General features: G+C 41.7%; 1 protein-coding gene across 1 annotated transcript in view; it reads right to left on the reverse strand.

Annotated features, from left to right (window-relative positions):
• The window catches only part of tln2b (talin 2b), a 76,965-nt gene extending 51,042 nt beyond the window's left edge, over nucleotides 1-25,923 (reverse strand). Inside the window, exons 1-18 of the mRNA XM_055222527.1 lie at nucleotides 25,788-25,923; nucleotides 25,618-25,715; nucleotides 24,893-25,022; nucleotides 23,776-23,931; nucleotides 22,880-23,022; nucleotides 18,121-18,248; nucleotides 16,505-16,568; nucleotides 16,320-16,424; nucleotides 15,503-15,658; nucleotides 13,642-13,743; nucleotides 11,631-11,707; nucleotides 10,566-10,749; nucleotides 9,478-9,591; nucleotides 8,653-8,761; nucleotides 7,032-7,240; nucleotides 5,614-5,712; nucleotides 3,295-3,462; nucleotides 1,859-2,153 (exon numbers count right to left, since the gene is read on the reverse strand). Coding sequence (XP_055078502.1) covers nucleotides 1,859-2,153; nucleotides 3,295-3,462; nucleotides 5,614-5,712; nucleotides 7,032-7,240; nucleotides 8,653-8,761; nucleotides 9,478-9,591; nucleotides 10,566-10,749; nucleotides 11,631-11,707; nucleotides 13,642-13,743; nucleotides 15,503-15,658; nucleotides 16,320-16,424; nucleotides 16,505-16,568; nucleotides 18,121-18,248; nucleotides 22,880-23,022; nucleotides 23,776-23,931; nucleotides 24,893-25,022; nucleotides 25,618-25,715; nucleotides 25,788-25,923 — 2,473 coding nt within the window. The remainder of the gene's footprint in view (nucleotides 1-1,858; nucleotides 2,154-3,294; nucleotides 3,463-5,613; nucleotides 5,713-7,031; nucleotides 7,241-8,652; nucleotides 8,762-9,477; nucleotides 9,592-10,565; nucleotides 10,750-11,630; nucleotides 11,708-13,641; nucleotides 13,744-15,502; nucleotides 15,659-16,319; nucleotides 16,425-16,504; nucleotides 16,569-18,120; nucleotides 18,249-22,879; nucleotides 23,023-23,775; nucleotides 23,932-24,892; nucleotides 25,023-25,617; nucleotides 25,716-25,787) is intronic.
• Nucleotides 25,924-26,699: the final 776 nt, after the last annotated feature.

The following is a 26,699-nucleotide window of genomic DNA, read 5'->3' on the forward strand; positions in this document are numbered from 1 at the left end:
CTGATTTAAACCAGACCAGTCCCCTTCAGAGCCGGCGGTGAAACAACAAACAGCCATCAGAAGATTTACAACAAAACAGCGCTGTCTTCCACACTGCATAAAACATAGTCAACATGTGGTTTGGTCCATTCCTCCTGGCCAATCACAATCAGCCATCTTGCAGGGTGGGCCTTAATGTGATCTGTTTTATGATTTCAAAACAAGGTTAAAAGCATCTTGAAAGTTATTTGGTTTTCATCCAGTCACTTTTGTCATTGTAAACTGGTGAGAGTGTGAGTACAAAGTGAGTTTTCTTGAGTGCAACGGGGATTCCTAAGATATTTCCTGAAAAATATTAAAGTTTGGGATTATAAAAGTGACACTGTTCTCAACTGCTGTTAGCCTCACAAGTCAAGAGGAACTCATTTCATTTTATGTGAGTTGTGTCTGTGTCAGCCCTTGTAGTTAAAATGTGACCGACAGCTATCTGTTGTGTCAAAAGCAACAAGGCAGTTTATGTAAGGAATGTTAGACTTCAGAAGGGTGGAGGAAGAACAGGCTCAAGAGATAAAGTGGGACAGAAAGTGAAAAAAATGGTAAAGTTGTTCTTGATGATATTGATAATTAGCTGCTGATGTCGTCAACATTCTCTGGGGGTTTGATGCTAACTGTAGGCACTACTCTGTCAACAGCTCTGTTACTCAAGTTAGACTTTAATCTGAGCTCTGTTTAAATACAATCTGACCAAAAAAGATGACTTTGCTGGAACTCCAACAGGTGACCTGATTTGTGCTTTTGTGTTTAGTCCCTCTCGAATAACATTACAGTCACAAGCTAGCTAGCATTAGCCAATAGTTTTTCAGTTAGTCACTCTCACCTTTTTGTGTAAAATCAAGCTCCTAAACAGGAGTTTAGGAGTTTGTTATCTTAAAACTTTTTGGCTCTTTTTGATAATGCGTCCATTGTGTCACCATGGTAACTGCTACATTCCACCATAGAGATATATGCAGAACACCCCCAATGTGATGTCACTGCAAAGTATCAATACAGAGATATTTGGGATAATATATCTAACGCATTTAGATGTATGCACTGGTCTCAGGCTGGCTTGAGGGAGTTAAATAATTGGTGAGGAAGGCACTAGATTTCTGCTGCATTTGAAAAGAAACCAGGAGAGACCAAGCTGTGAGTCTGCACTGATGTTTCCTACCCACAAAATCTTTCACTTAAATCAGACTAATTCTTCCAACTGGACTTTTCAGAGCTTTTACCCTCTCAAAGTTTTTTTTGGAGTGATTTGTGTTTGAATAATCTTTAATCTCTTATTTTCAAGATGTCATTTTGTCAATGTACCCATGTATAATCTCCACTGGTACATGCTCACTGAGATGTACTCGCCCACTGTGACATGCCCACTATGACACACCTACTGTGACGTACACGCCCACTGCAACATACGTGCCCACTGTGACACGCCCACTGTGACACACCCACTGAGACGTACACGCCCATTGTGATGTATGCACTTCCTTCTCAAGTTTTATTTTCTTAATCGGTGATACTCGTAGTATTTGGCAGCGTCGCGTCATCATTTTGGTACAAATGAAAAGCTCCCATTGGACACCGCAGTTTTCTAACGTTAAAGTCAGTGCACTTGTTTCTTTATTAAGTCATTTTAGATGAATATTGCAATTTATAATTTCCAAATTATAACATAACGATCTACAGGTGTCATGGATTTTAACTATAGAGCAAACACAAGAACAGTAGGGCTGATTTTAAATAATGCTTATTAATGTAAACTGTCCTACTGAAAATGAAATAAATAAATTAATAAATAACACTAAAGTAGCCGTATAGATCAAGCATTTTTTCTCACCAGCATCCCCCATGGAAGTAAAGATATTCTCCGTCACGTTCATGATCGTGTCTGTAGCCTGGTCGTAGCGCCCGATTGGCTCTCCACAGCTGGCATAGTGGCGTACATGGTGTAGTAGGTCACTAAGGGCCTGACTGACCACCGCGGCTGCCCCTCCCACCTGTTTGAGCAGCTCTGGGTCGTCGTTGGCCGAACGGCACCATTTCACGCAGGTCTCCACAGATCGCTCCACCAACTTCCCCGCCTCCACCAGCTGCTCCTGGCACACCGGGGAGCTGATGGTGGGACTCACCACCTGCACAGAGAGAAAACATGGGCGCATTTCATACAGCTCTTTTTCACCTCCAAGACACTCAAAGCACTTTACACCAAGGAATACTCGCCCGTTCACACACACATTCACACACCAGTATACCCAGACACACGAATAGGGCCCAGGAGAGATCACTAGATTAATCAAACATAAATGGATGACATCTCAAACCTCTTCAGGCATGTTTTTGTTGAGGGAACAGTGTTAGAACATGGGAGAAAGCTAAAAAACAATCAATTTTGCATAATACCCTCTCTTTAAATCCAGCTGGATGCATTCACGTACAACTTCACTTCTATATAGGTTGTGAATTATACAATTAGTGGTGGACGTTGTTACAGCCCCAGGCCTTATGCTCTTTCCCTTTTTAGTATTTTGTCCTATGTTTTGTGTGTGTGACTGAACCTGTCCCCTTTCCCCATGTAATCCTGGCTGTGTGAGCCCTCACTGCTGATTGGAGGACCATTTTCCCACCTGGCCAATCCTGTGTCTCCCCTGCAGCCGCCTCCATATTTAGGGGGATTCAACACACCTATTGGGGCTGCTGGTCTTTGTGTCCAGTCGGCCATTTTATCTGCGTCTCATTTTGTTGTTTGGCACTCATTTGTCTCTGTTTTTGTGCCTCTTGTTGTTTTGTCACTTGATTCTATTTGAGGTTTATGTGACACGTGTTTGTTTTGGGACACTCGTTTGGTATTGTGTTATGCGTCCCTTATTCTGTCATTCTTAAGAGACCTACGTGATGAAACTTTTTATCTGTTAAACCTGTTATTTTTGTTTTCTTAGTTTAGGTTCTTTTATACATTTGCGTAAATATTTTAGACCACATTTGTTACTTTACTACCTTTTACTTTTCCAACTTTATTCATACCATTTTAACATCTTGGTTTTTGTTACTTCCCTATCCTTGATGTTCTGACAAAAATGATCATTCAAAACTCTGGTGTTTACATTGAATCTGGCTCATACTGGCTCGTCTCAGGCTCGCACTGGCTCATCTCTGGGCTCATCTCTGGCTCGGACTGGCTCGTCTCTGGCTTGCACTGTCTTGTCTTAGACTCACACTGGCTCGTTTCTGGCTCACGCTGTCTCATGTCAGAGTATGACAGTGCAGGAGTGTTACCTTTGTGCAGGCCACCAGCTGTGACGTGGACAGCGCGCATTGAGTTGCTGCGGTGATGACCCGGTTCTGCAGCACTGTGTCTTCTGCCACCTGAGCCACGTTCTTGGCCTTCAGCACCAACATGGCCGCCGCATTAGCCACCGCTTTGGCCAAATTCATCAGAGTGTCCTGCAACATACAGATCAACGTTACATCCCTGCACACATCTGAAAGAGGAAGTGACTGTTTAAAGGCCCTACATTCAAGCTTTGACTTCTCTACGTCTTTGTTTTTGTGTTCTGTGTAGATTTACTTAAAGGTCCCGTATTACACAAAACTGACTCTTGTGAGCTTTCATCCATGTTATAATGTTGTTACCTCCAACAACAGACCTGGACTTGTGTTTTGTTTCATTCAGACATGTTTGAGTAACACTTTATTATTAGTCTGTCTACATGTCCAAAGCTCAAAATGTGATGTCATGAAGTGGTAGTTTTCAAGTTAACAGCTCCTTTTACCTTTGGTACCTCAGCAGAGATTCCAAGGCTGAAAATATCCAAATGATTCTAGTGAAGGTGTATGGAGTTTAAAAACACAGTGGAGCACTTCCTGTATTACCACATTATGACATCACAAGGTGGAACAGAGTGTTTTCAGTTTGAGAGAAGAACTCAGCCTAAATATGCAGGTTTGTGTGTTAAACATGTGTGAATGAAACAAAACACAACTCCAGGTCTGTTTGTGATGAGGAAACAATATTAGAACAGATCAGAAAACAGCATCATATGGGCCCTTTAAAGGTATACTATGTAACTTTTCTGGTGGAGGGAACACCACCTACTTGTCTCCATGGAGGTAGTACTGCTCTTAATGCCTTAAATGTTTGAAAATTTGGCATTAAACTCTGTTTCAATGAAGACAACCACGTGAATCCCACAGGCCAGGTCAAGGTCAAGGCAAAAGCAGTAACATCTCCATGGAGACAAGCTGAAAAGTTACATAGTGCACCTTTAATAATGCCTGCAAAAAAAGTCAAATCAGCTGCCATTTTGAATTCATTTATTCCAAACACCTACAGACCAAGAACTACTGTTGAAGTGCTGAAGACTTAATACAAGATCACACCTGCTCCTGCTTTGAATGTTTTAAATGGTCTTTTATAATTATTTGCGTTTATTTTTTCTGTATTTTAAACAGGGCACCCATGAAAAAGTCTTTGTCCCGATGAGCATCTTCAAGTTCTCATTGAGTCTCCCTGTATAAATAAAGATTGATAAATAAATACAATTAAAGAACTGTAACAGAATCACTCAATAAAAGCAGCAGATTGGCAATTCACACGACAAGCAAATAGAGCAAATAGTACCCCTTGTCCTTAGACCCTCCTCCAAAAGACCCAATTGGAAAATGGGAGATCCAGTCCCGTAAACAGCCACTGTGGAAGTGTCCAGGACTGATCCATTTGCAGATCCATTTCCATCTCAACAGAATAGTAATAATATAGAAGTGTTGCCTTTAGGGTAATATTGTCATCAGCACGAGGACAGAATTAGCTCAAGGTCAGGAGAAAAATCATCTCCATAGAACACATCACAGGCCTCCACAAGGGATTTAACACAACGAGAGGTGCAAGGTGCACTGAAGGTTACAAGGACTGCATTAAAAACCTCAAAATGTAGTGTGAATGATGAAGGGTTTTCTATGTCGACGTGTACCAGATCAAACTCCATAGAAAATTCTTACAGTGCTCAGGTCTCTGCACTGGCTCCTGTGTCTCAGAGAATAGACTTTAAAGCAGCTCTGCTTGTGAACAAGTCTCTCCATGAAACAGCACCAAAGAACATCTCCCACATGGTAGAGCCACATGAACCATCTCACACTCTGAGGACTTCAGGGAACTGTCTCCTGCTGGATTCCAGATGTAGCCTGGTTTAGTCCTGAATTAGTCCTGGTTTAGTGCTGGCCTTCTGCTGGTGCCCAGAGTCAGGACTAAACATGTTGAATCATCATTTGAGTTTTGTGCAGCTAAAACCTGGAAGAGTCTTCCTGAAGATGTGAGACAGGCCTCTACTTTGACAATGTGTAAAGCCAGACTCAAACTGTTCTGTTTACCTGCATATGACTGAAAGGGTTTTATTCTGCCTCTTCTCTTTTAATGTTACTTTTATGATGATTAATTATGTTTTGATTTATTATATTGTGATTTTAATGTCTTTCTTATTCTGTAAAGCACTTTGAATTACTTTGTGTATGTGTTGTGCTGTACAAATAAACTTGCCTTGCCTAACAGGTCAAAGCAGAAGACGATAAATGGATAAAGAGAGAGAGAGATAGAATCACCTGGAACTTGTCGTCCGTCTCGCCCTCCCCCATGTGTCGGAGCAGGTCCCCGCTGGCCTGACCAATGCCTCCTGCTGCGGTCAGTACATTCTGTCTGGGCTGAAATCACACAACATATTACACAAAATGGACTCTTCTGAGCGTCAAGTCATGTTCTAATGCTATTCCCTCCTCAAAAACAGACCTGGAATTGTGTTTTGTTTCATTCACACATGTTTGAGTAATAATGCATTATTGGGCTTTCAGTATCCTCAAAGCTGAAAATATTACCCCATGACATCACAAGGTGGGACAGAGTGTTTTCTGTTTGAGAGAAGAACAGAAAACACTGTTCTTCTTGCAAGATTTGTGTGTTAAACATGTGTGAATGAGACAAAACACAACTTCAGGTCTGTTTGTGATGAGGAAACAACATTAGAACAGAGATCAGAAAATAGCACAATATGGGCCCTTTAACATCAGCTCACAGCACATAGCAAAAATGACTCCACGATGCAACATTAGGATGTGATTACACTTGTCCCTCGCTATATCGTGGTTCACCATTCGCAGATTTTTTTAGTGCACTTTTGCATGCTTTTTTACACTATCTGAACATGCATTGTGTTCTGCGTCCTGATTGGCTAAGGGACTGTAGACCATTGTCCATCAGTCTCCTCCGTGCCGTGTCTCCTGTACAGTACAGAATGTGTTCAACCAAATTTACACAAATGTTGGATCGACACTAAAGCGGAGAGACGCCAGGACGAAGAGGCACGGTCAGAGGAACTGTGAAGTACATGCGAGTCATTACTAATTAATTAATCAAGACAGAAATGTGATAAAATGTTAATGCCTGTCTGAGAAAAGTGTATAAAGTGTGTGGTGATGGGTTTTAGAGCCTTAAAACATACATAATAATTCTAAAAAATAAAGCTGACAACTTCGCGGATGTTGACTATTGCGAGTTATTTTTAGAACGTACCCCCTGTGATAAATCAGGGACCACTCTCTCTGTAACTGCTGCTGTCAGACTTGTCATTTTGGTCTTAAATGTTCGTATTAACCCGCTCTACATGATCCTGGGGTTTTTATTTAGTTATTTTCTATGTAAATCAAGATATGAACATTAATAACAGACAAATCAGGCGCCCACTTTCGCCGAGGTCACTCCCACTAGCGTTTGTTTGATTGACATCGTTGCTAAGCTCACACTCCCTGCCAAACCAGCGGTGTGGGTGGGGTTTACTCTTTGGTTGCTATGATATTTCAGTCAGAATTCCACATATGGAACCTGGCTCCATACTCCCCTATAACTGCTAGCCTCGATGAACTTCATTTGACTGAAGCCGAACGCTGTGAGTGGTAGATATCTATTTTTGCAGCCTGCACCACAAAAGAAAGCATCAGAAAAAATGACCAAAGCTTTAAGTTCTGACCTGTGCAGCGGCCGGCTCCACAGAGCGGAGCAGGTCGGACACAGCGGCCGACAGCATCCGGGCCGCAGCCATTAACTTGTGCCCACTGCCCACAGGCTCGTCCAGCAGAGCGGCCAGTAGACGCACCCCTCTGGACATCTCACTCAGGTTGGAGGAGATGGTCGTGATAGCGCAGCCCACCGCCGTGTAGTCTGTGTCTGAGGGCTCACCTGAACAGGACAACAGGCTCATGAGGGGCGGGACAAGAGACAACTCCCACAAGAATGACGAGATGTATACATGTATGTGTGTGTCTGTGTATTTATAGACCAAATGTAGGGTCCACATGACACCATCTTGTGGCAGTTTCATCATGCGACATCTTAAAGGTCCTGTATTACGCAAAATTGACTCTCATGAGCTTTAAGCCACTCCACAAAAACAGACCTGGAGTTGTGTTTTATTTCATTCACACATGCTTGAATAACCCTTTATTATTAGTCTGTCTACATCTCCAAAGCTCAAAATGCTCCGTTCCACCTTGTGATGTCATGAAGTGGTAGTTTTCAAGTTAGCATCTACCTTTTATATTTTGTTCAGTAGAGCACAGTGGCTGAGTGGCAACACTCATGCCTCACAGCAAGAGGGTTTGGTTCGATCCCCGGGTCGCCCAGGCCTTTCTGTGTGGAGTTTTTCATGTTTCTCCCAGTGTCTGGATGGGTTTCCTCCGGGTACTCCGGTTTCCCCCATCAACCAAAACATGAACGCCCTTCAAGACAACTGTTGTTGTGATTTTGGGCGTTACAAAAATAAAATGAATTGAATTGAATTGAATAGAGATTGGTATTTCTAGAGCTGAAATTATCCACACGATTCTAGTGAAGGTATATGGAAAAGAGGAAGTGGAACAGAGAGTATTTTGTTTGAAAGAAGAACTCAGCCTAAATATGCAGGATTTGTGTGTTAAACATGTGTGAATGAAACAAAACACAACTCCAGGTCTGTTTGTGATGAGGAAATAACATTAGAACAGAGAAACTGTGTAATATGGGCTAAGAGACAGGGTCTTGTCCTGTCTATAACACTGTTTATATTTCATATTTCTTTCCAGATCTGTTTGGATCTCCTGATTTTTTTCATAACACTTTGTTAATGTACAGTTCAACACACTTCCCTAGGGAGCCACCTCAGCTGCTCTTGACGTGAAGGAGCAGCATCTCTACTCTGAGCTCCTCCTGTGTGACTGAGCTCCTCACTCTATCTGTAAGGGTGCGCCCAGCCACCTTGTGAAGGAAACTAATTTTGGCCGCTTGTATCTGTGATCTTGTCCTTTCGGTCATTACCCACAGCTCATGACCATAGGTGAGGACAGGAGCGTAGATTGACCGGTAAATCGAGAGCTTTGTCTTTCGGCTCAGCTCCTTCTTTACCGCAACAGACAGATATAGCGACCGCATCACTGCAGACGCTGCACCGATCCACCTGTCAATCTCACGCTCCATTCTTCACTCACTCGTGAACAAGACCCCAAGATACTTGAACTACAACCCTCCACCCACCTGGAAAACAACCAGAACAACCAGTTCCTGTGATATCACATGAGTGTGAAGAGTCGGTCAGTGTGTGTGGTCAGGGCTGGTACCTGCGGTCAGGTTGACCACAGACGCTGTTCCAGCTGTGATGGCGTCCACCTGGGAGTGGATCTCATGTTTGGACTCGTCTACTTTGTTCTGGACCCAAACCCTGGAGGCCTGTGAAGAAGAGGAGCTTCAGCACAACTATGCAGCTATACTTGCACAACAACAATAACTACTACTGCTACTACTACACTACAATGTCATCAACATTCTCTGGAGGTGTGATGCTAACTAGAGGCACTGCTGTGTCTGAAGCTCTGTTACTCAAATTACACTTTAATCAAAGCTTTATTTTAACACAATGTGACCATAAAGAACTCCCTAGCTAGCTAGCATTAGCCAACTGTTTTTCAGTGAGTCACTCTGACGTTTTTGCATAAAATCAAACTCCTAAACAGGACCATAATCACTCGGATTGATCACAGGCTCCTGAAACATGCTGTTTAAATAAATTTTGTGTTTTATACTTGCGTTTTCAGATTATTTTAAAACCTTTTGACAATGTTTACTAATGTGTCTCCGTGGTAACTACTGAAGATTCCACCACAGAGATGAATGTGGAACGCCCCCAGTGTGATGCCATAGCAAAGTATCTGCAAAGTAACTGCAGCTATACTACCATGCAGCTAAAGGTTTTCCTAGTCATACATATGTAGATAAAAGGTTTGTCCTCCTGAGTTCCCTATGGATCAAAATATTTCAATATTTCATGATCTTACAACTAAACATACAGTTACAGCCTATAGATTCTGAGCTGTTACTGTTATGGCTGTATCCCTGTTCTACAAGTACAGTGAATGTGGCTGTTTGAAGAAGCAGAGTGAGCTGACCAGGTCGTGTCCCAGAGGAGGCAGAGGCTCCATGTGTCCCAGGTCTCCCTGAGCCTGCTGCACGGCGCGTAGACTGCTGCTTATGGTCCCCATCAGGGCCTGCTGCGCCTGGCTCTGAGAACGCATGGAAAAGGGTCAAACACTGATCTCTTGTCTCGTCTTATCAAAGCCATATAAAGAGAGTAACAGCAAAGTTAAAAACTCAAAGGAAAACAATCCAGTGATGGAGCAGTGACCCCGCAGCTCTAGTGACATAATCACAAAGGAACTCTAGGGGGCCCTCTAGGGGGCCTCTCTGAGTCCTCAGAGGCACACTTCATGCCTGGATTTAATTACATGTATGTTATGTTTCAGGGCTATGCTGCACATTCAGACATAGGTTAAGAATTTGACTTTTAATGAAGGAAAAACCCCTTTAGTGTCATTACTTTTACTTATCATGACAATACAATTATAATTACATAATATACTAACTTGAAAAGACATGAAAAACATATTTCAAAAATCAAATGGCTAAAATACACTGCCTGGCCACTGCCTGGTTTGGTTGTTCTGCCTTTAGCTTTGATTACGTCACACATTCACTGTGGCATTGTTTCGATTTCGCTTCTGCAACGTCACAAGATTTATTTCCATCCAGTACTGCATTCAATTTTTCACTGAGATGTTGCATTGATGATGGTCGAGTCTGACGCTGCACAAAGCTTCTCCAGCACATCCCAAAGATTCTCACTGGGGTTAAGGTCTGGACTCTGTGGCGGACAATCCATGTGTGAAAATGGAACCATTCCTGAACCACTCTTTCACAATTTGAGCCTGATGAATCGTGGCATTGTCATCTTGGAATATGTCCATGCCATCAGGGAAGAAAAAATCCATTGATGGAATAACCTGGTCATTCAGTATATTCAGGTGTCAGCTGACCTCATTCTTTGAGCACAGACTGTTGCTAAACCTAGACCTGACTAACTGCAGGAGGCTCATACCTATTTGCTCAGTTAAATCCAGATGGCGACTTTTTTTTTTGGCCAGGCAGTGTATGAATCCAAATCATTAAATACAGCAGGAGTGAGTATTCCTGTCCTTACCAGTGGGGGCATGTGTGCACGGTGCAGTTGACCTGAGCTGAGCTGCTGCTGGGCAGAGGGCATAGACCCCATGCTGTAGGTGTCAGAGCCTCCCATAGAGCCAGAGCTGATGATGCCAGGGAGCGCCACAGAGCCATGCTCCACCCGACCCACACGGTTAAACTGCTGCTGCAGGATGGTTGACCTACAACACACACGCACACACAAGGCTAAGTCGCACAAGCCTGAGCACTAGATGTCTCTTGGCCAAAATATCTGCTATACAAAGACCTCATTATAAGTAAAGTATAAGTAAATAGGGCAAAAGGAAAGATATCATTTGAGCAAGTGAAAGAAACACTAGCACTGTATTGTTCTGTTCAAGATAGAAATAGAAACATAAAATCAGTGATTCCAAAATAACTCAACAACTGCATGTGCTTTTTCTGCAGGCTCTAACTCCAATGACATGTAAAGTGAGTCTAGTATCAGACAGGGGCATGGACTGCATATATAACCTGCTAGCCACCGTGTTCCAAACTGAAAGAGAACATGGCTTCCGGCTCCAGTCACTTTCTATTGAAAACTGTGTCCTCTCTCTCTGTAACTGCTGCTGTCAGACTCATCATTTTAGTCTTAAAACTCATACATGATCCTGGGGTTTTTATTTCACTATTGTGTCTGTAAATCAACATTAATAACAGACAAATCAGGCGCCTTCTTTCCCAGAGGTCACTCCCGCTAGCGTTAGCAACAGGTTTGATTGACAGTGTTGCTAAGCAAGTGGTGCAGGCGGCAAGGGCTATTAACTTCAACAGCCTCGCTCCAGATTGGCTCTTTGGCTCTATGATACTAGTGGTCGGAATTCCAAATTGGCCCCTATAACTGCTAGCCTCGATAAAATTCATTTGACTGGAGCCGAACGCTGTGGGTGACGTCACACTCACTTAGTCCACTTCTTTATATAGTCTGTGGACAGGAGTCAAAGCCAAAAAATGCCCTCGCCTCAGCAGCAGTTCTCAGTGACTCCAGGCTCCTGAGCTGACACAGATGGGATGTTTGTTGGCTGTTAGGGACTAAACTCACTTTTTGGGAGAAACAGATTCTTCGAGCATAGTGGCCTCCTCATCTCCATCCAGACCGAAGCGATCCTTGCTCTGCTTCTGTGGATGATCAGACAAAAATCATAATGCTTTCTGTGTTAATGGGTAACATCTATGTCCACTTTCTTAATATCTCTCAGACCTTAACATCCACATCAAATCAATAACATTTGCAGCTTTTAATCATCTAAAAATGATACAAAATGATCAAAACCATACTTGGATAGACTTATCCATGCATTTGTCTCTAGTAGATTAGACTACTGTAACGTCCTGCTCACTGGCCTCTCCAAACGAGCCTTAAGACAGAATAGTACATCCAGAACACTGCTGCTCAGGTCCTGACTAGAACCAGGAAGTACTTCACACATGTGTCCTGTGCTCAGGTCTCTGGCTCCTGTGGCTCAGAGAATAGAGTTTAAAGCAGCTCTGTGTGAACAAGTCTCTCCATGGACCAGCACCAAAGAACATCTCCCACATGATAGAGCACATGAAACATCTCACACTCTGAGGACTTCAGGGACTAGTCTCCTGATGTAGTCCTGGTCTAGTCCTGGTCTAGTCCTGGTTTAGTCCTCGTTTAGTTCTGGTTTAGTCCTGGTTTAGTCCTGGTCTAGTCCTAAACCAGGACTAAACCAGGACTAAACAGGGGGAATCAGTGCTTCAGTTTTGTGCAGTTTATTCTTCCTGAAGATGTGAGACAGGCCTCTACTTTGACAATGTTTAAATCCAGGCTCAAACGGTTCTGTTTATCTGCATGTGACTGAAAGGGTTTTACTCTGCATCTTCTCTATTAATGTTACTTTTTATGGTTTTGATTTGTTGATTTCTGATTGTTATGTCTTTCTTATTCTGTAAAGCACTTTGAATTACTTTGTGCGTGAATCATGCTGTACAAATAACCCTGCCTAAAATATAATTACAAACAGCTTGATTTGTGTTGCACTGTTTGTTTTACATTCATTTATGTCTAATTGGAGAAGGAAACATTGTACACGCTCACACTGTAAGAGCAGGGATTTATATTTCTCTCATTAATACTATACACCAATACATGAAGTACCTCCATGTATTGCTTTGATTTTAGTAGTAACTGTAACTGTACTCTGAATACCACCAAATGAAAGAGTAACTGTACCAAAATACAGTTACTCAAAATAAGTACTCAGAATATGTATTTTTGGTACATGTATTTATTTTGTTAGATTCTTTTTCCAGACCAGGTTTAGTTTGTTTTAATATCTGACAGCCATTTCTGAGCATTGTAAAAGAGAGAAGCACATTCTGGACTGGGCCGGAGCAAACAAAAAAGGCGCTGGACTATGGAGGTAATGGAAAATATGGAAACAACAAGGGGGCCATTTTACTCTCACACACCTGAGACACTGTCCTGAAGAAGTCGGACTGCAGATGGCGGTACGTCCTATATACGTCCTCTATAAAGAAGTGGACTAAAAGAGAGTGACGTCACCCTCAGTGTTCGGCTCCAATCAAATGAAGTTCATGGAGGCTAGAGCTGTTGTGGGGCCAATTTGGAGCCAAGTTCTATATTTGTAATTCCAACTGCAAGTATCATGCTTTTTCAATGTAAAGTGAACTAGAGCCAGAGTCGTCGATGGAGCCGGAAACGCGCCCCTGATCACTTCCTGTTTGTTTCTATCTATTTATATATACAGTCAATGCTCCACCGGTAGGAAGACGGTGCCAAAACTTGTTTAAATCAGCTGACTGAACACGTCACAACAACACCAAGTGACCACTCTGAGGCGCTAGTGAGCAGTCAAAACTGTCAGGTGTGAAACAAACTAGCACTTTGTCTGAAAAAATAATCTATTGAAATAAATAGATAGGAGATCAGATGAACATCGATGGACTACACTTATTTCGTTTTTCCCAGCACTGGAGATAAGTAAGCAATGGACCCATCCCAGAAAAGTTACACAGTGCAGCTTTAATTCATATTTCGAATAACTTTAATTGTAGAGTGCACTTGCCTTTTTAAGGATGATGTCGATGTATCCGGCGATGAGCTGGGAAATCTGCTCTCCCTCTGTGGTCTGTACGGAGTAGTAGCTCTCCTGGTATTCCCCAAAATCCTGTTTTATGTCAGAAAGAGGAGTCTCATACGGGTCTGAGGACATGCTCCAGCTCAACCGTCTGAATAACAAAAGTGTGTCTGTGTTTTGAAGATGGTGGGTCTTTGTAGGACTGTGCTGTTTTTCTTCATTAGGTTTCATAAATTACCTTACAATCCCGGATCCTTAGTTAGAAAATGTAGGAGTGACAAGATGTGTAAAGGGTGTGTGGTTTACAAACTACCTCTAGTCCAAACCACTGAGGCTGGGCCATATTTTTCCTTTCCTTAACATAGATTAATCTTAATTTTTGATTCCATTCTATAGTAAAATACATTTGAGTTTAATAATATGTTTCATGAATGTGAATGTGTTCAGCCAAATTTACATAAATGTTGGATCACAGTGTGACTCTGAACTGCTGTATGTTTTCAGGTTTTCTCCCCGACAACACCCACCATGTCGATGAAATGTTCTGCACCGACAAATTTCAGAAACGCTTTGGACTTAAAAGTGTTTCTCTGCATGAAGAGGCGCCTCTGGAGCAGACGCACGTGAACACATTTGAAGCGATCATCAAGAGGGATATAATATACAATGGTTTGAAAATGTTAATGCCTGTCTGAGAAAAGTGTATAAAGTGTGTGGTGAGGGGTTTTACAGCTGCAAAAGATATAGAATAATTGCAAAAAATAAAGCTGACTACTTCACGGATTTTGCCTATTGCAGATTATATTTAGAACATAACCCTCCGCCATAAACCAGGGACCACTGTACTCCTACTGCCATTTAACACTCAAAAATATATCATTTCGTATTTAAAAGTCCTGTCTTTGCTTCAAACCATTTGTTTTTAATGCCACAGCATTAGCTGTAAAAACATCAGGCTAATTCAAGATTCAAGATTCTTATTATCATTCTCATAGAAAACAACAAAATTACGTTTGGAGCATCAAACACTGCAGAGTTTTGATGTAAAGTGTGATACAGACGGTTTCCATAATGACTATTTTCCAACATACACACAGTGACCTAACTAACGCAAAGCTAAGGATAACGTTTATTAAAAGCATAAAATATAAAAAATAAACAACCAATTAAATTAAAATTGATTAATGTAAAGACTACCTAATTGTGCATTCCAGTATTACATAAATTTTTCACTGAGATGTTGCATTGATGATGGTCGAGTCTGACGCTGCACAAAGTCTTCTCCAGCACATCCCAAAGATTCTCACTGGGGTTAAGGTCTGGACTCTGTGGTGGACAATCCATGTGTGAAAATGATGTCTCATGTTCCTGAACCACTCTTTCACAATTTGAGCCTGATGAGTCCTGGCATTGTCATCTTGGAATATGCTCGTGCCATCAGGGAAGAAAAAATCCACTGATGGAATAACCTGGTCATTCAGTATATTCAGGTGTCAGCTGACCTCATTCTTTGAGCACAGACTGTTGCTGAACCTAGACCTGACCAACTGGAGGAGGCTCATACCTATTTGCTCAGTTAAATCCAGCTAGCGGCTTTTTTTTTGGCCAGGCAGTGTATTTATTAATTGTAGGGCAACTTTGCAAAAAACGAAAGTAGTGACACTAACACTGACGTCAGCGAGAGCTCTTGTGCACAGAGCTTATCAGATCCTGACTCAATAATAAACTGCACAGCCCTAAAAAGCTTTGCCTTCAGCCTTCAGCCGATACAAACTGGTTGTATTCTATAGCTGCATTTGTGATAATAGAACATTTCATAATATTTGTGTAATAGTTAAAGTCATGTTACCAGAGTGAAGCTTTTGGGAGAAGCTGCCCATCTCTTGACGGTGGTGAGAGGCCAGTCCTGCACCACCTCTTTGGTTTTCTCGTCCACCCTCAGCACAGACTCCTTGGTGATCCCCAGGAGCCTCGGCACAAGCTTGTTTTTGCCCTTCATTTTTTCCTATTGCAACATAACATAGAGTATAAGATGTCAGAGCAGCACATGCGTCATTTACAAACAGCTTAAGAGCTATGACTCTGTGTTTATGTGTACGCTTAGACTATGTCACTATCTTAAAATGCAATCGTCATTAGAATTATATTTGTGTATCTTGAATGAAAATCAGGAAATCAGGCCTGTTCTTCAAACTGGACTTTTCAGATCTTTATCCATGTTCTAGTCGTTTTATTTATTTATTTTCTCATTGAGCCTCTGAAGTTGTATTTGAAGTGATTCATGTTTGAGTAATCTTTAATCGACTACTTTCAAAACGCTATTTTGTCGATCTACCCCATTTAACCTCTAATGTCCGCTCCCTGCTAGACCAGAGATGTGGGCGGGAAGGGGTGTTACCTTACTATGATACTCGGGGTCAGAATTCCTAATATGGAACTCTGCTCCAAATTGGCCGCTAGAACTGCTAGCCTCGATGAGCTTCATTTGACTGGAAACACTGTGAGTGACGTCACACTCACTTAGTCCACTTCTTTACACAGTCTATGATCGCACCAGACCACACATCCTGGAAAACTCTTTATCAAACCTCTATGTTTATCTCTCCTTTTGGAATAACAGCTGAAGGCCTCCACATTACACACTATGTCAAAGTGACTGGACTTACTTTTACCAGGAAGAAGGAGACTCCGTATGTGGGAAGGGACCTGGCCAACTTCACATACTTCACTTTGGCTTCGATCTCTGTCATCTCTCCACAAGATTTATGATCCTGGTCAGAAATCAGCAGTAACACGATAAGATTGTGAAAATGTAATAAAAATAAAAATACATAAACAGTCAGGGACATACCTGGAATATTTTCTTCTCTGCCCCTCGCTGCTTGATGTATTCTTTGGGTAGGAACTCCTTGAGGCTATAGAGGCACAGGACATGAGGTCAGAGAATACAATAGAGCACTGAACACAGCACTGAACGCAGCACTGAACACTGAAGACAGCAATAACAGCACTGAACACAGCACTGAAAGCAGCACTGAAAGCAGCACTGAACACTGAAGACAGCAATAACAGCACTGAACACAGCACTGAAAGCAGCACTGAACACTGAAGACAGCAATAACATCACTGAACACAGCACTGAACACTAAAGACAGCACTAACACAGCACCAAACACAGCACTGAACACTGAAGACAGCACTAACCCAGCACTGAACATCGAACACAGCACTGAACACTGAACACAGCACTGAACACTGAAAACAACACTGAACACTGAAGACAGTACTGAACATAGAACACAGAACTGAACTCAGCACTGAACACCGCACTGAACCCTGAACACAGCAATGAATGCGGCACTGAATACAGCACTGAACACAGCACTGACCAAAGCACTGGACACTGAACACAGCACTGAACACTGAATAGAGCACTGAACACAGCACTAAACAACAGTGAACACAGAACACAGCACTGAACATTGAACACAGCACTGAACACTGAAAACAACCCTGAACACAGCACTGAACACTGAACACAGGACTGAGCACTGAACACCACACACAGCACTGAACACTGAACTGAACACTGAACTCAGCACTGAACACAGCACTGAACCCTGAATACAGCAATGAACACTGCACTGACCAAAGCACTGAACATGAAACACAACACTGAACACAGAACTGAACACAGCACTGAATACAACACTAAACACAACACTGAACACAGAACACAGCAATGAACACAGAACACAGCACTAAACACAACACTGAACACAGCACTGAACATTGAACACAGCACTGAACATAAAAGACAGCAATGAACACAGCACCAAATACAGCACCAAATAACTGTAAAGGACCCATATTACCCTATTTTCTGATCTACATTATAATGTTGTGTCCTCATCACAAACAGACCTGGAGTTGTGTTTTGTTTCATTCACACATGTTTAACACACAAACCCTGTATATTTAGGCTGAGCTCTTCTCTCAAACTGAAAACACTCTGTTCCATGTTGTGATGTCATGTGGTGATACATGAAGTGCTCCAGTGTGTTTTTAAAATCCACACACCTTCACTAGAATCATTTGGATAATTTCAGCCCTAGAATTGCCAGTCTCTTCTGAACTAAAGGTAAAAGGTAAGCTAGATGTTAACTTAAAAACTACCACATCATGATATCACAATGGAATAGAGCATTTTGAGCTTTGGCGATGTAGACAGACTAATAATAAAGGTTTACGCAAACAACAAATGAAAAAAAGCACAACTCCAGGTCTATTTTTGAGGAGGTAACAGCATTAGAACATTGATTAAAGCTAACCAGAGTCCATTTTGTATAATATACTGTAGGTCCTTTACGTCATTTTTACTGGACAGAGGGAGACAGGAGAGAAGCCAAACACCTAAATATAAATAGGGCATAAACAGGAGGGAGGAAAGAGAGGTGTGAAACTCACTCCAAAAAGCCGGGCTTGTGTTTGTGCTCCATGTGAGGTCCAAACTGCACCTGAGCCTGGATCCCCGCGAACTCACAGGCTTTATCGAACGAGACCGGGTGCGAGCCGTTCAGAATGTCATCCCGAGCCTGAGGAGGACGACAGGAGATGGAGAGAGATGAGGGAAAGTGTGGAGAACAATATTTCCTCATTGGATAGCCATTTCAGAAAACAACATAAGCCCTGTTCATACTTTGCAGCTGATGTCACCAATATTCTCTGGGGGTGTGATGCTAACTGTAGAAACTGCTCTGTCTGAAGCTCTGTTACTTCTTTAGAGTTTAATCTGAGGTTTGTTTTAACACAATCTGACAACAAAGAGCTGACAGTTGGAACTACAACAGGTGAGCTGATTTGTACTGTTAAACAACTCCCTCTGAAATAACATTACTGTGACAAGCTAGTTAGCATTAGCCAACAGTTTTTCAGTGAGTCACTCTCACCTTTTTGTGTAAAATCAAACTCCTAAACAGGCCCATGAAAGCTCGGATTGTTCACAGGCTCCTGAAATTGTGCTGTTTAAATACATTTTGCGTTTTTTTCTTTTTCTTAAAACGTTTTTTTGAGGGTGTTAGCTAATTGTGTCACCATGGTAACTGCTGAACATTCCACCAGATAATATGACGGAAACAAATCATATGGAGGTGACGTTAAATGGATTGACACTGGGGCTACACAAAGATTTGGAAAGAACAGCAGTCCCTCGCTATATCACGGTTCACCTTTTGCGGTCTCGCTGTTTAGTGGATTTTTTGTGTGCAGATTTGTATGCTTTTCTTTACAGTGTATGAACGTGCATTGTGTTCTGCGTCCTGATTGGCTAAGGGACTGTAGACCATTATCCATCAGTCTCCTCCATGCCGTGTCTCCTATACAGTACAGAATGTGTTCAACCAAATTTACATAAACGTTCGATCAACACTACAGTGGAGCGGCGCCAGGATGAAGAGATACGAAGATACGATCAGAGGAACTGTGAAATACATGAGAGTCACTACTAATTAAACAAGAGAGAAATGTGAGAAAATGTTAATGCCTGTCTGAGAAAAGTGTATAAATTGGGTGGTGAGGGGTTTTACAGCTGCAAAACACTTTCTACTGTGTGAATTTTGCCTATTGCGGGTCATTTTTAGAGCTTAACTGCCGCGATAAACTAGGGACCACTGTATTGCGTTTATGACAGAGCAAATGACTGCAAGAGCATCAACATTTGAGATAAGATTGAAATATGAACTGATAAACTAAGTTTGTAGAGGTCTAAACTACTACTACTACTACTACTAGAACAAGATTTTTCTATAAAATGTAGAATGTTCTTTGCAGAGGACATTGTAAACTCATTCCAGCCTTTGTCTAAAAATGGCACCAACTCAAGTTTTGATTCAGTTTGATATACAGGTACTGTCCAGCCCTACTTTACACTTTGAGAAGCTACTCTGTAAAAGCTGCCAATAAAATATATTTGAAAAAGCACATAAAAGAAATTGACAGTCCCTGCATACTGTGTCAACCTTGCATTCAAAAGATTCTTAAGGTTCACGGCTGATTAGCACCAGTCAAAAGTAACGTTCGCTTCACTGCTCGGCTGCTCCATATTCTGAGGAGGGCTTTATTGGCGTCAGTGCATGAGTGCTGCTGCAGACGCTGAAGCATTAGCCAATCAGACACACCTCATTCAAACAGTGAACTACAACCATCACCAGAGTACTGCTGTACACAGGAGAGAAGAGGCACACTGCAGTTTCTCCATCTACTGGTGTGTTATGGAGGAAGAGAAATACTGTGATGAAGATGAGACTATACACTACCCATAGGAGCAATATTGAAATCTGATGTCACAATTATCATGGCCAACATAACTGTGATTAACGATTATAACACAATAATTATTGAAGGTGCTAATAGTTTAATAATGTTATGGATATGAATACGTATCATTTTAGTGTTTAATTATGGAACTTCTTGTAATAACTTTTATGTAATTGTACTTTGTTATCAATGAAAATAACTACGGTCTGGCAGATAACATTATGGGTAAGGAGCTTTTATCGACATATTCTGGAGATACAATGGTAATTATCTAAGTCGCATCTGAGTATAAGTTGCACCCCTGGCCAAACTATGAAAATACGGTAAATATTTTTAGCCATATCACACATCTCTTTGTGTGGCCATACACAGACTCTTTGTCTGTGTATGACTCCACAGACCCTTTGAAAAAGCCCCTCAAGACACTTTTATTTACACTTTTGGTTGTGTTTATCTCTTTTCTGTCTTGTCCTTGTATTTTATTATTGCTCTCTCAAAAGTATTATGTGATTTTTATCTATGAAAAGTGTTCTGTAAATAAAGTCTTACATAAAGTTGTTCTTATTTTAATGCCACTGAATGTGAGATGCAAAGACATTTTTAGTTTTGGCAGATTGGCTTCAGTTGGTTTTATACTTAAACGCATTTCAAACCAAGACTTAGTGTACTTTGAATACACAAGTGAGTTGATCCTGAAGAGAGTTATATGTCTGAAACATGAAACAGCGCTGTTCTAAATATGTGTTTCAAGATTTAGAAAAGAGACGGGAGCTGCGCTGGCTCCTGTTTCATATCAGGTACATGTGTGCACTCTATGGGTCCTCTTTAAATGTGTGCACTCTATGGGTCCTCTTTAAATGTGTGCACTCTATGGGTCCTCTTTAAATGTGTGCACTCTATGGGTCCTCTTTAAATGTGTGCACTCTATGGGTCCTCTTTAAATGTGTGCACTCTATGGGTCCTCTTTAAATGTGTGCACTCTATGGGTCCTCTTTAAATGTGTGCACTCTATGGGTCCTCTTTAAATGTGTGCACTCTATGGGTCCTCTTTAAATGTGTGCACTCTATGGGTCCTCTTTAAATGTGTGCACTCTATGGGTCCTCTTTAAATGTGTTCACTCTATAGGTCCTCTTTAAATGTGTGCACTCCCTCTTTATTTGAGGGGCCCATAGACATACACTCCACCCAGAGCCCTGAGGTCAGCTGACCAGGCTCACGACCAGAGATGACAGAGCCTTTTCTGTGGCAGCACCCAGACTATGGAACAGCACCCTCTGTCTGTCAGATCCTCTCAGTCTTTAATGCAGTTTAAGACTAGACTGAAAACCCTCCTCTTCTCCCTGGCATTTAACACTAGACAGGATATACAAGATATTATTGTTCTTTTCCTATGTATCGTGGGGCAGCTCAAGTTGTATTATGTGCTATAAAAATACACTTGAATTGTGCTTTTAAACTGTTTTGAAACATTTTGTGCAAGAAAAATCCTAACCAGGGACAAGAGTATTACCACTACCTACACACTATACATGCATCACATCAGCTGCATGTTCTGCGTATGTCTATGTCCGACTGTGTGTCCCTGTTAAATAAATAAAATAAATAACTATGGAGGAGGGTGGGAGTGGCTGTTCAGAGACATGACAAGGAGTATTTAGACACAAGCACAACTTCATTCATAACTGTTTCCATGTCCCTCCCTAGAATACCAACAGCTACATGTCTCACACATTATCTCATATTGTGTGCACTTTTCACAGGCCCTCTGAGGATGGGGGAGGTTGGGGGGGGCTTGTTTTGGAGAGAGGAAACTGAATATGTGTGTCAGCATGAAGGGTGGGGTGCAGCCTGATTATGTCACACCAGAACCGAAAGGAGGGGAAAAAAGAGGGAAAGAAAACAAAAGAGGAGAGACGGACGAGACGACGGAAGTTAAACTCCATGATGTCATACTTGTTCTAGGAAAGCACCTTTAAAAAGAAACTGGGGAACTTTCCGGACCATTTGAACAGCTGCAGTGGCTCATGATAACACTACATCAGCGACACTGTACTAGTTTGTGCATCTGTTTGATGCTTTTAAATCAACTCTTCTTCTGAATTAAAGGGGTGGGATCATCCTGGTGTGTTAAAGGGCCCATATTATGCATAGACTGTATAAACAAGTGGACTAGGTAAGTGTGACGTCACCCACAGCGTTCGGCTCCAGTCAAATGAAGCTCATCGAGGCTAGAGCAGTTATAGGGGCCAATTTGGAGCGGAGTCTCATATTTGGAATTATGACCTCGAGTATCATAGCAGCCAAGGAACCAATCAGGGAAGAGGCTGTTAAAGGTAAATAGACATGGCTAAGCCACTAGCTGCTGTATTCCAAATAGGAAGCGAGCATGGGCACACTTTCGGCTCCAACAACTTTGGATCCAGTTCACTTTCTATTGAAAAACTGTGTCTCATCTCTCTGTAACTGCTGGTGTCAGACGTCATTTTGGTCTTAAAATGTTCGTATTAACCCGCTCTACATGATCCATGAATGTGTCTGTAACTCAAGATATGAACATTAATAACAGACAAATCAGGCACCGAGGCCGCTCCTGTTAGTATTAGTAAGAGGTTTAGCTCTCTGCTAAACCAGCGGCGCGAGCAGAAAGGGTGGTTACCTTCAACAGCCTCGCTCTGGATTGGCTCTTTGGTTGCTATGATACTCACAGTCACAATTCCTAATATGGGACTCTGCTCCAAATTGGTCCCTATAACTGGTCTAGCCTCGATGAGCTTCATTTGACTGGAGCTGAACACTGTGGGTGACGTCACACTCACTTAGTTCACTTCTTTATACAGTCCGTGGAGGTGGCTTTACCCTTGTCTGTTAAAGGAGGTTCAGTAGTGCACACAGAGGGTTTGCATGTGGTACCTGGACATAGAGCAGGTTCAGTTGGACCGGATCTCTGGAGTCCACATTCTGGTCCGAGTAAAAGAACTTCCTCCTCAGCAGCAGCGTTTCACTCTCCTCCACTCCCTGCTCCCGAAACGTGCGGCTGTGGTCCAACCAGTTCACTGACAAAACACACAGTCTATAGAGCTGCCAAAACGAATCTCACTCAGTACTGTCTGGAGCAATATCCTGTAATAGTACTGAAAATAAGATACTGATTGATACTAAAACTAATACTGAAACTAGATACAAAAAAAAAAATCACATGAACAGGACAAAATATGACCTTTTCTGAGCAGTTTTAGAAAGATCTTTAGCAGAACTAGCATAAAACCACAGAAAAAATACTGTTATTTTGTGTTATTTACTGAGCATTTTTTATTATCATTGCAGTATTGAAATTGGTATCAAGTACTGAGCATAAAGTCTATTCCTTAGTATTGATAATTTCCAACATTCCCCAGGGGTGTGAAGCTAACTGTCTGTCTATGCTTTGTCTGAAGCTTTGACTTTAATCTGAGCTTTTTTTCACACAATCTGAGCAGACTCAGTTGGAACTATAGCACACATAAAATTTCAGTCACAAGCTAGCTAGCATTAGCCAACAGTTTTTCAGTTAGTCACTCCCACTTTTCTGTGTAAAATAAAACTCCTAAACAGGACCATGAACGCTCGGACTGATCACAAGCTCCTGAAAATGTGCTGTTTAAATTAATTTAGTGTTTTATCTCTTGAGTTTTCAGACAATCTTAAAACTTTTTTGTCCGTGTTTGCAGTGTGTGCATTGTGTCACCATGGTAACTGCTGAATATTCCACCAATAGACATATATGTAGACCACCCCCCAGCCTGATGTAAGCCACAGTGGACACTCACAGTCGTCGTCCGTGTGCAGCTTGGCCTTCAGTTTCTCCATCTTGCGTTCATCTCGCAGCAGCAGAGTCCTGTCCTTCTTCAGGGTCCCTGTTCCCTCCTCCTTTTTGTCGTCAACCATCTCTTGAATCAGGGAGTACTCCTCGTAGTTGGTGATTCCTGAAAAGTAGAATGTTTTGAGGAAGAAATATAAATTTAATTAATTTTTTTGTGTTAAAGGTCCTAAATTACACAAAATAGATTCATGTGAGCTTTAAGCCATGTTATAATGTTGTTTTCGTCTTAAAACAGACCTGGAGTTGTGTTTTGTTTCATTAACATATGTTTGAGTAACTCTTTATTATTAGTCTACATCTTTACAGCTTAAAATGCTCTGTTCCACCTTGTGATGTCATGAAGTGGTAGTTTTCAAGTTCAGATCTACCTTTTACCTTTAGTTCAGTAGAGATGGGCAATTCCAGGACTGAAATGATCCAAATGATGAATTATGTGGGGCCTTTACAATTTAAAAAATATCAAATCAAAAACTGTGATATTTGAGGGAAACAATGGTGATTAATGCTTTTGTCTTATTGTTGAGCCCTTTTCTCAGGAAATAAAACATGGGCTGGCTCAGAGTGTACTGTAGCTGTGCCCAGGGCTCCAAACACACACACGCATTCTTCATTCAGACATTTTTGTTTTGTTTTGTTTGACTGATGAAAATTGTGCATTTATGTCCAGAGACTGTAGCCTACTTTATAAAGTTTAAACTTGCTAGTGACCAGGGGTACCACGAGGGGGCTTGTGTGGGCATTAGCCTCCACTAGAATGGCTAATGCATCCCCATAACTCCCCAAAGACTTTTGACCTACCTTCACAGCACATCCAATTTCATCAAAAGATCTTCAAAATGAGACTATAGTAAAATATCTTTTATAAATCACTGCAGGGGGTAACTGCATTTAAAACAGCAAAGCAAACATGTCAGGGGGTGTGGGGGACACTCCGTAGTTAAAACGCTCTATGTTAACATGTTAAGTGAGCACACACTAAAAACATTAGCGCCCCCTTAAATACTCCAAACAAAAATAATTGGCTCCGCCCCTGCTAGTGACATCAGCGTGCTCGTGGACAGTACCTATTCTACTGCAGATGGTGACCAGCAGCTCTCCAACTGTTTTTGAGTCGTCCACCATTATGGTCTTGACTGCTCCGTCCAGCATTTTGATCTTCTGAGGCCGCTGCTTCTTCTTGTACTCCAAAATATCCTGGACACAGAGACAGACCATAGATTGTATATATAAATGGACATAGCTAACCCAGCGTTTCAAATAGGAAGTGAGCATGGACACACTTCCAGCTCCAATAACTCCATTTCACTTTCTATTGAAATACTGTGTCCTCTCTCTGTAACTGCTGCTGTCAGATTTGTTATTTTGGTCTTAAATATTCATATTAACATTCTCTTCACATTAACCCGCTCTACATGATCCTGGGGTTTTTACTTCACTATTGTGTCTGTAAATCAAGATATGAACATTAATAACAGACAAATCAGGCGCCTTCTTTTTTCTTTCATTTGACTGCAGCCAAACGCTGTGGATAATGTCACACTCACTTAATTCACTTCTTTATACAGGATATGATGATGACACAATGACTTCTCATTTTCACAAGGAGGCTTTTGTTGTTTAAAGACTTAAAAGTGCAGACAAAATGTAAAATTTAAGACATAAAGCTAATATCTTTGCAACAATGCAAATGTACTCGTTTTCATCGACTTCTACTGCAGGATTTGTATAAACCAGATACATGTTCATTTAAAACACACCAAACAGTGAAGCAAAAATCTTTAATCCTTACGCCGTTCCGTAGCATGTAGTAATCCAGGGTTCTTCCAGACTCCAGCCAGATTCCTTTTCTGGGATCATCGTCAGACAGGAACAGGCCGTAATCTGAGGCTGGCACACAGAGGGATTATAAGTAACTCCCTAATATGATAAAAGATAAATCTTATATTTCATTTTACGAACCTTGTCCAGACTGTGCTTCAGGGACTCTCTCTCGAATGATCCTACAGGCGTCGTACACGGGTGTGGAGGGCTCAAACTGCATCGTCTTCACCACGTTGCACTGGCGAACGCAGATCTTCAGGGACAGGGCCACCATCTTGATTTTTCACACATACACCTGCACAATCAGAGTGAGAGAGACTCAGTGAGGGATTTGATGGAGACTGGATTGAAGATGTATTGTGCTTTTGTCTCTATAGTTATAATCTCTGACACCGGTGGATCATTATGTTATAATTTGCACATTTTAGATCACAATATTCATCTAAAACAAGTCTGCTGACTTCTGTTTTTTGAGTTACTGTATTTCACCTTGTTTCTTTACTAAATAATTCCATATACAGTTGTCACTCGCTATATCGCTGTTCACCTTTTGTGGTCTCACTGTTTCGCGGATTTTTTTTTTGTGCACTTATGCATGCTTTTTTACAGTGTGTGAGGATGCATTGTGTTCTCCATCCTGATTGGCTGAGGGACTGTAGACCATTGTCCATCAGTCTCCTCCGTGCCGTGTCTCCTGTACAGTACAGAATGTGTTCAGACAAATTTACACAAATGTTGGATCGACACTACAGCAGAGCGACACCAGGACGAAGAGGCACGATCAGAGGAACTGTGAAATACACCTGAGTCACTATTAAGTGTGTGGTGTGTGTGGTGAGTGTGTGGTGAGGGGTTTTATAGCCTTAAAACATATATAATAATTGTTGGCGGGTTAGCTATGTCCATTTATACAGAAAGTCTATGATGGACAGGTGAGGCTGGACAATGATGAGTCCAGATGACATTTATTGAGAGTGAGATGCTCTGAACGGCACGGGCAGAAGTAGCACAAATATAATCCATGTGTGAATGAGACAAGACCAGTGAGGC

Source organism: Periophthalmus magnuspinnatus, chromosome 6, assembly GCF_009829125.3.
Source record: "Periophthalmus magnuspinnatus isolate fPerMag1 chromosome 6, fPerMag1.2.pri, whole genome shotgun sequence".
In the NCBI taxonomy this organism is placed as follows: Eukaryota; Metazoa; Chordata; class Actinopteri; order Gobiiformes; family Gobiidae; genus Periophthalmus; species Periophthalmus magnuspinnatus.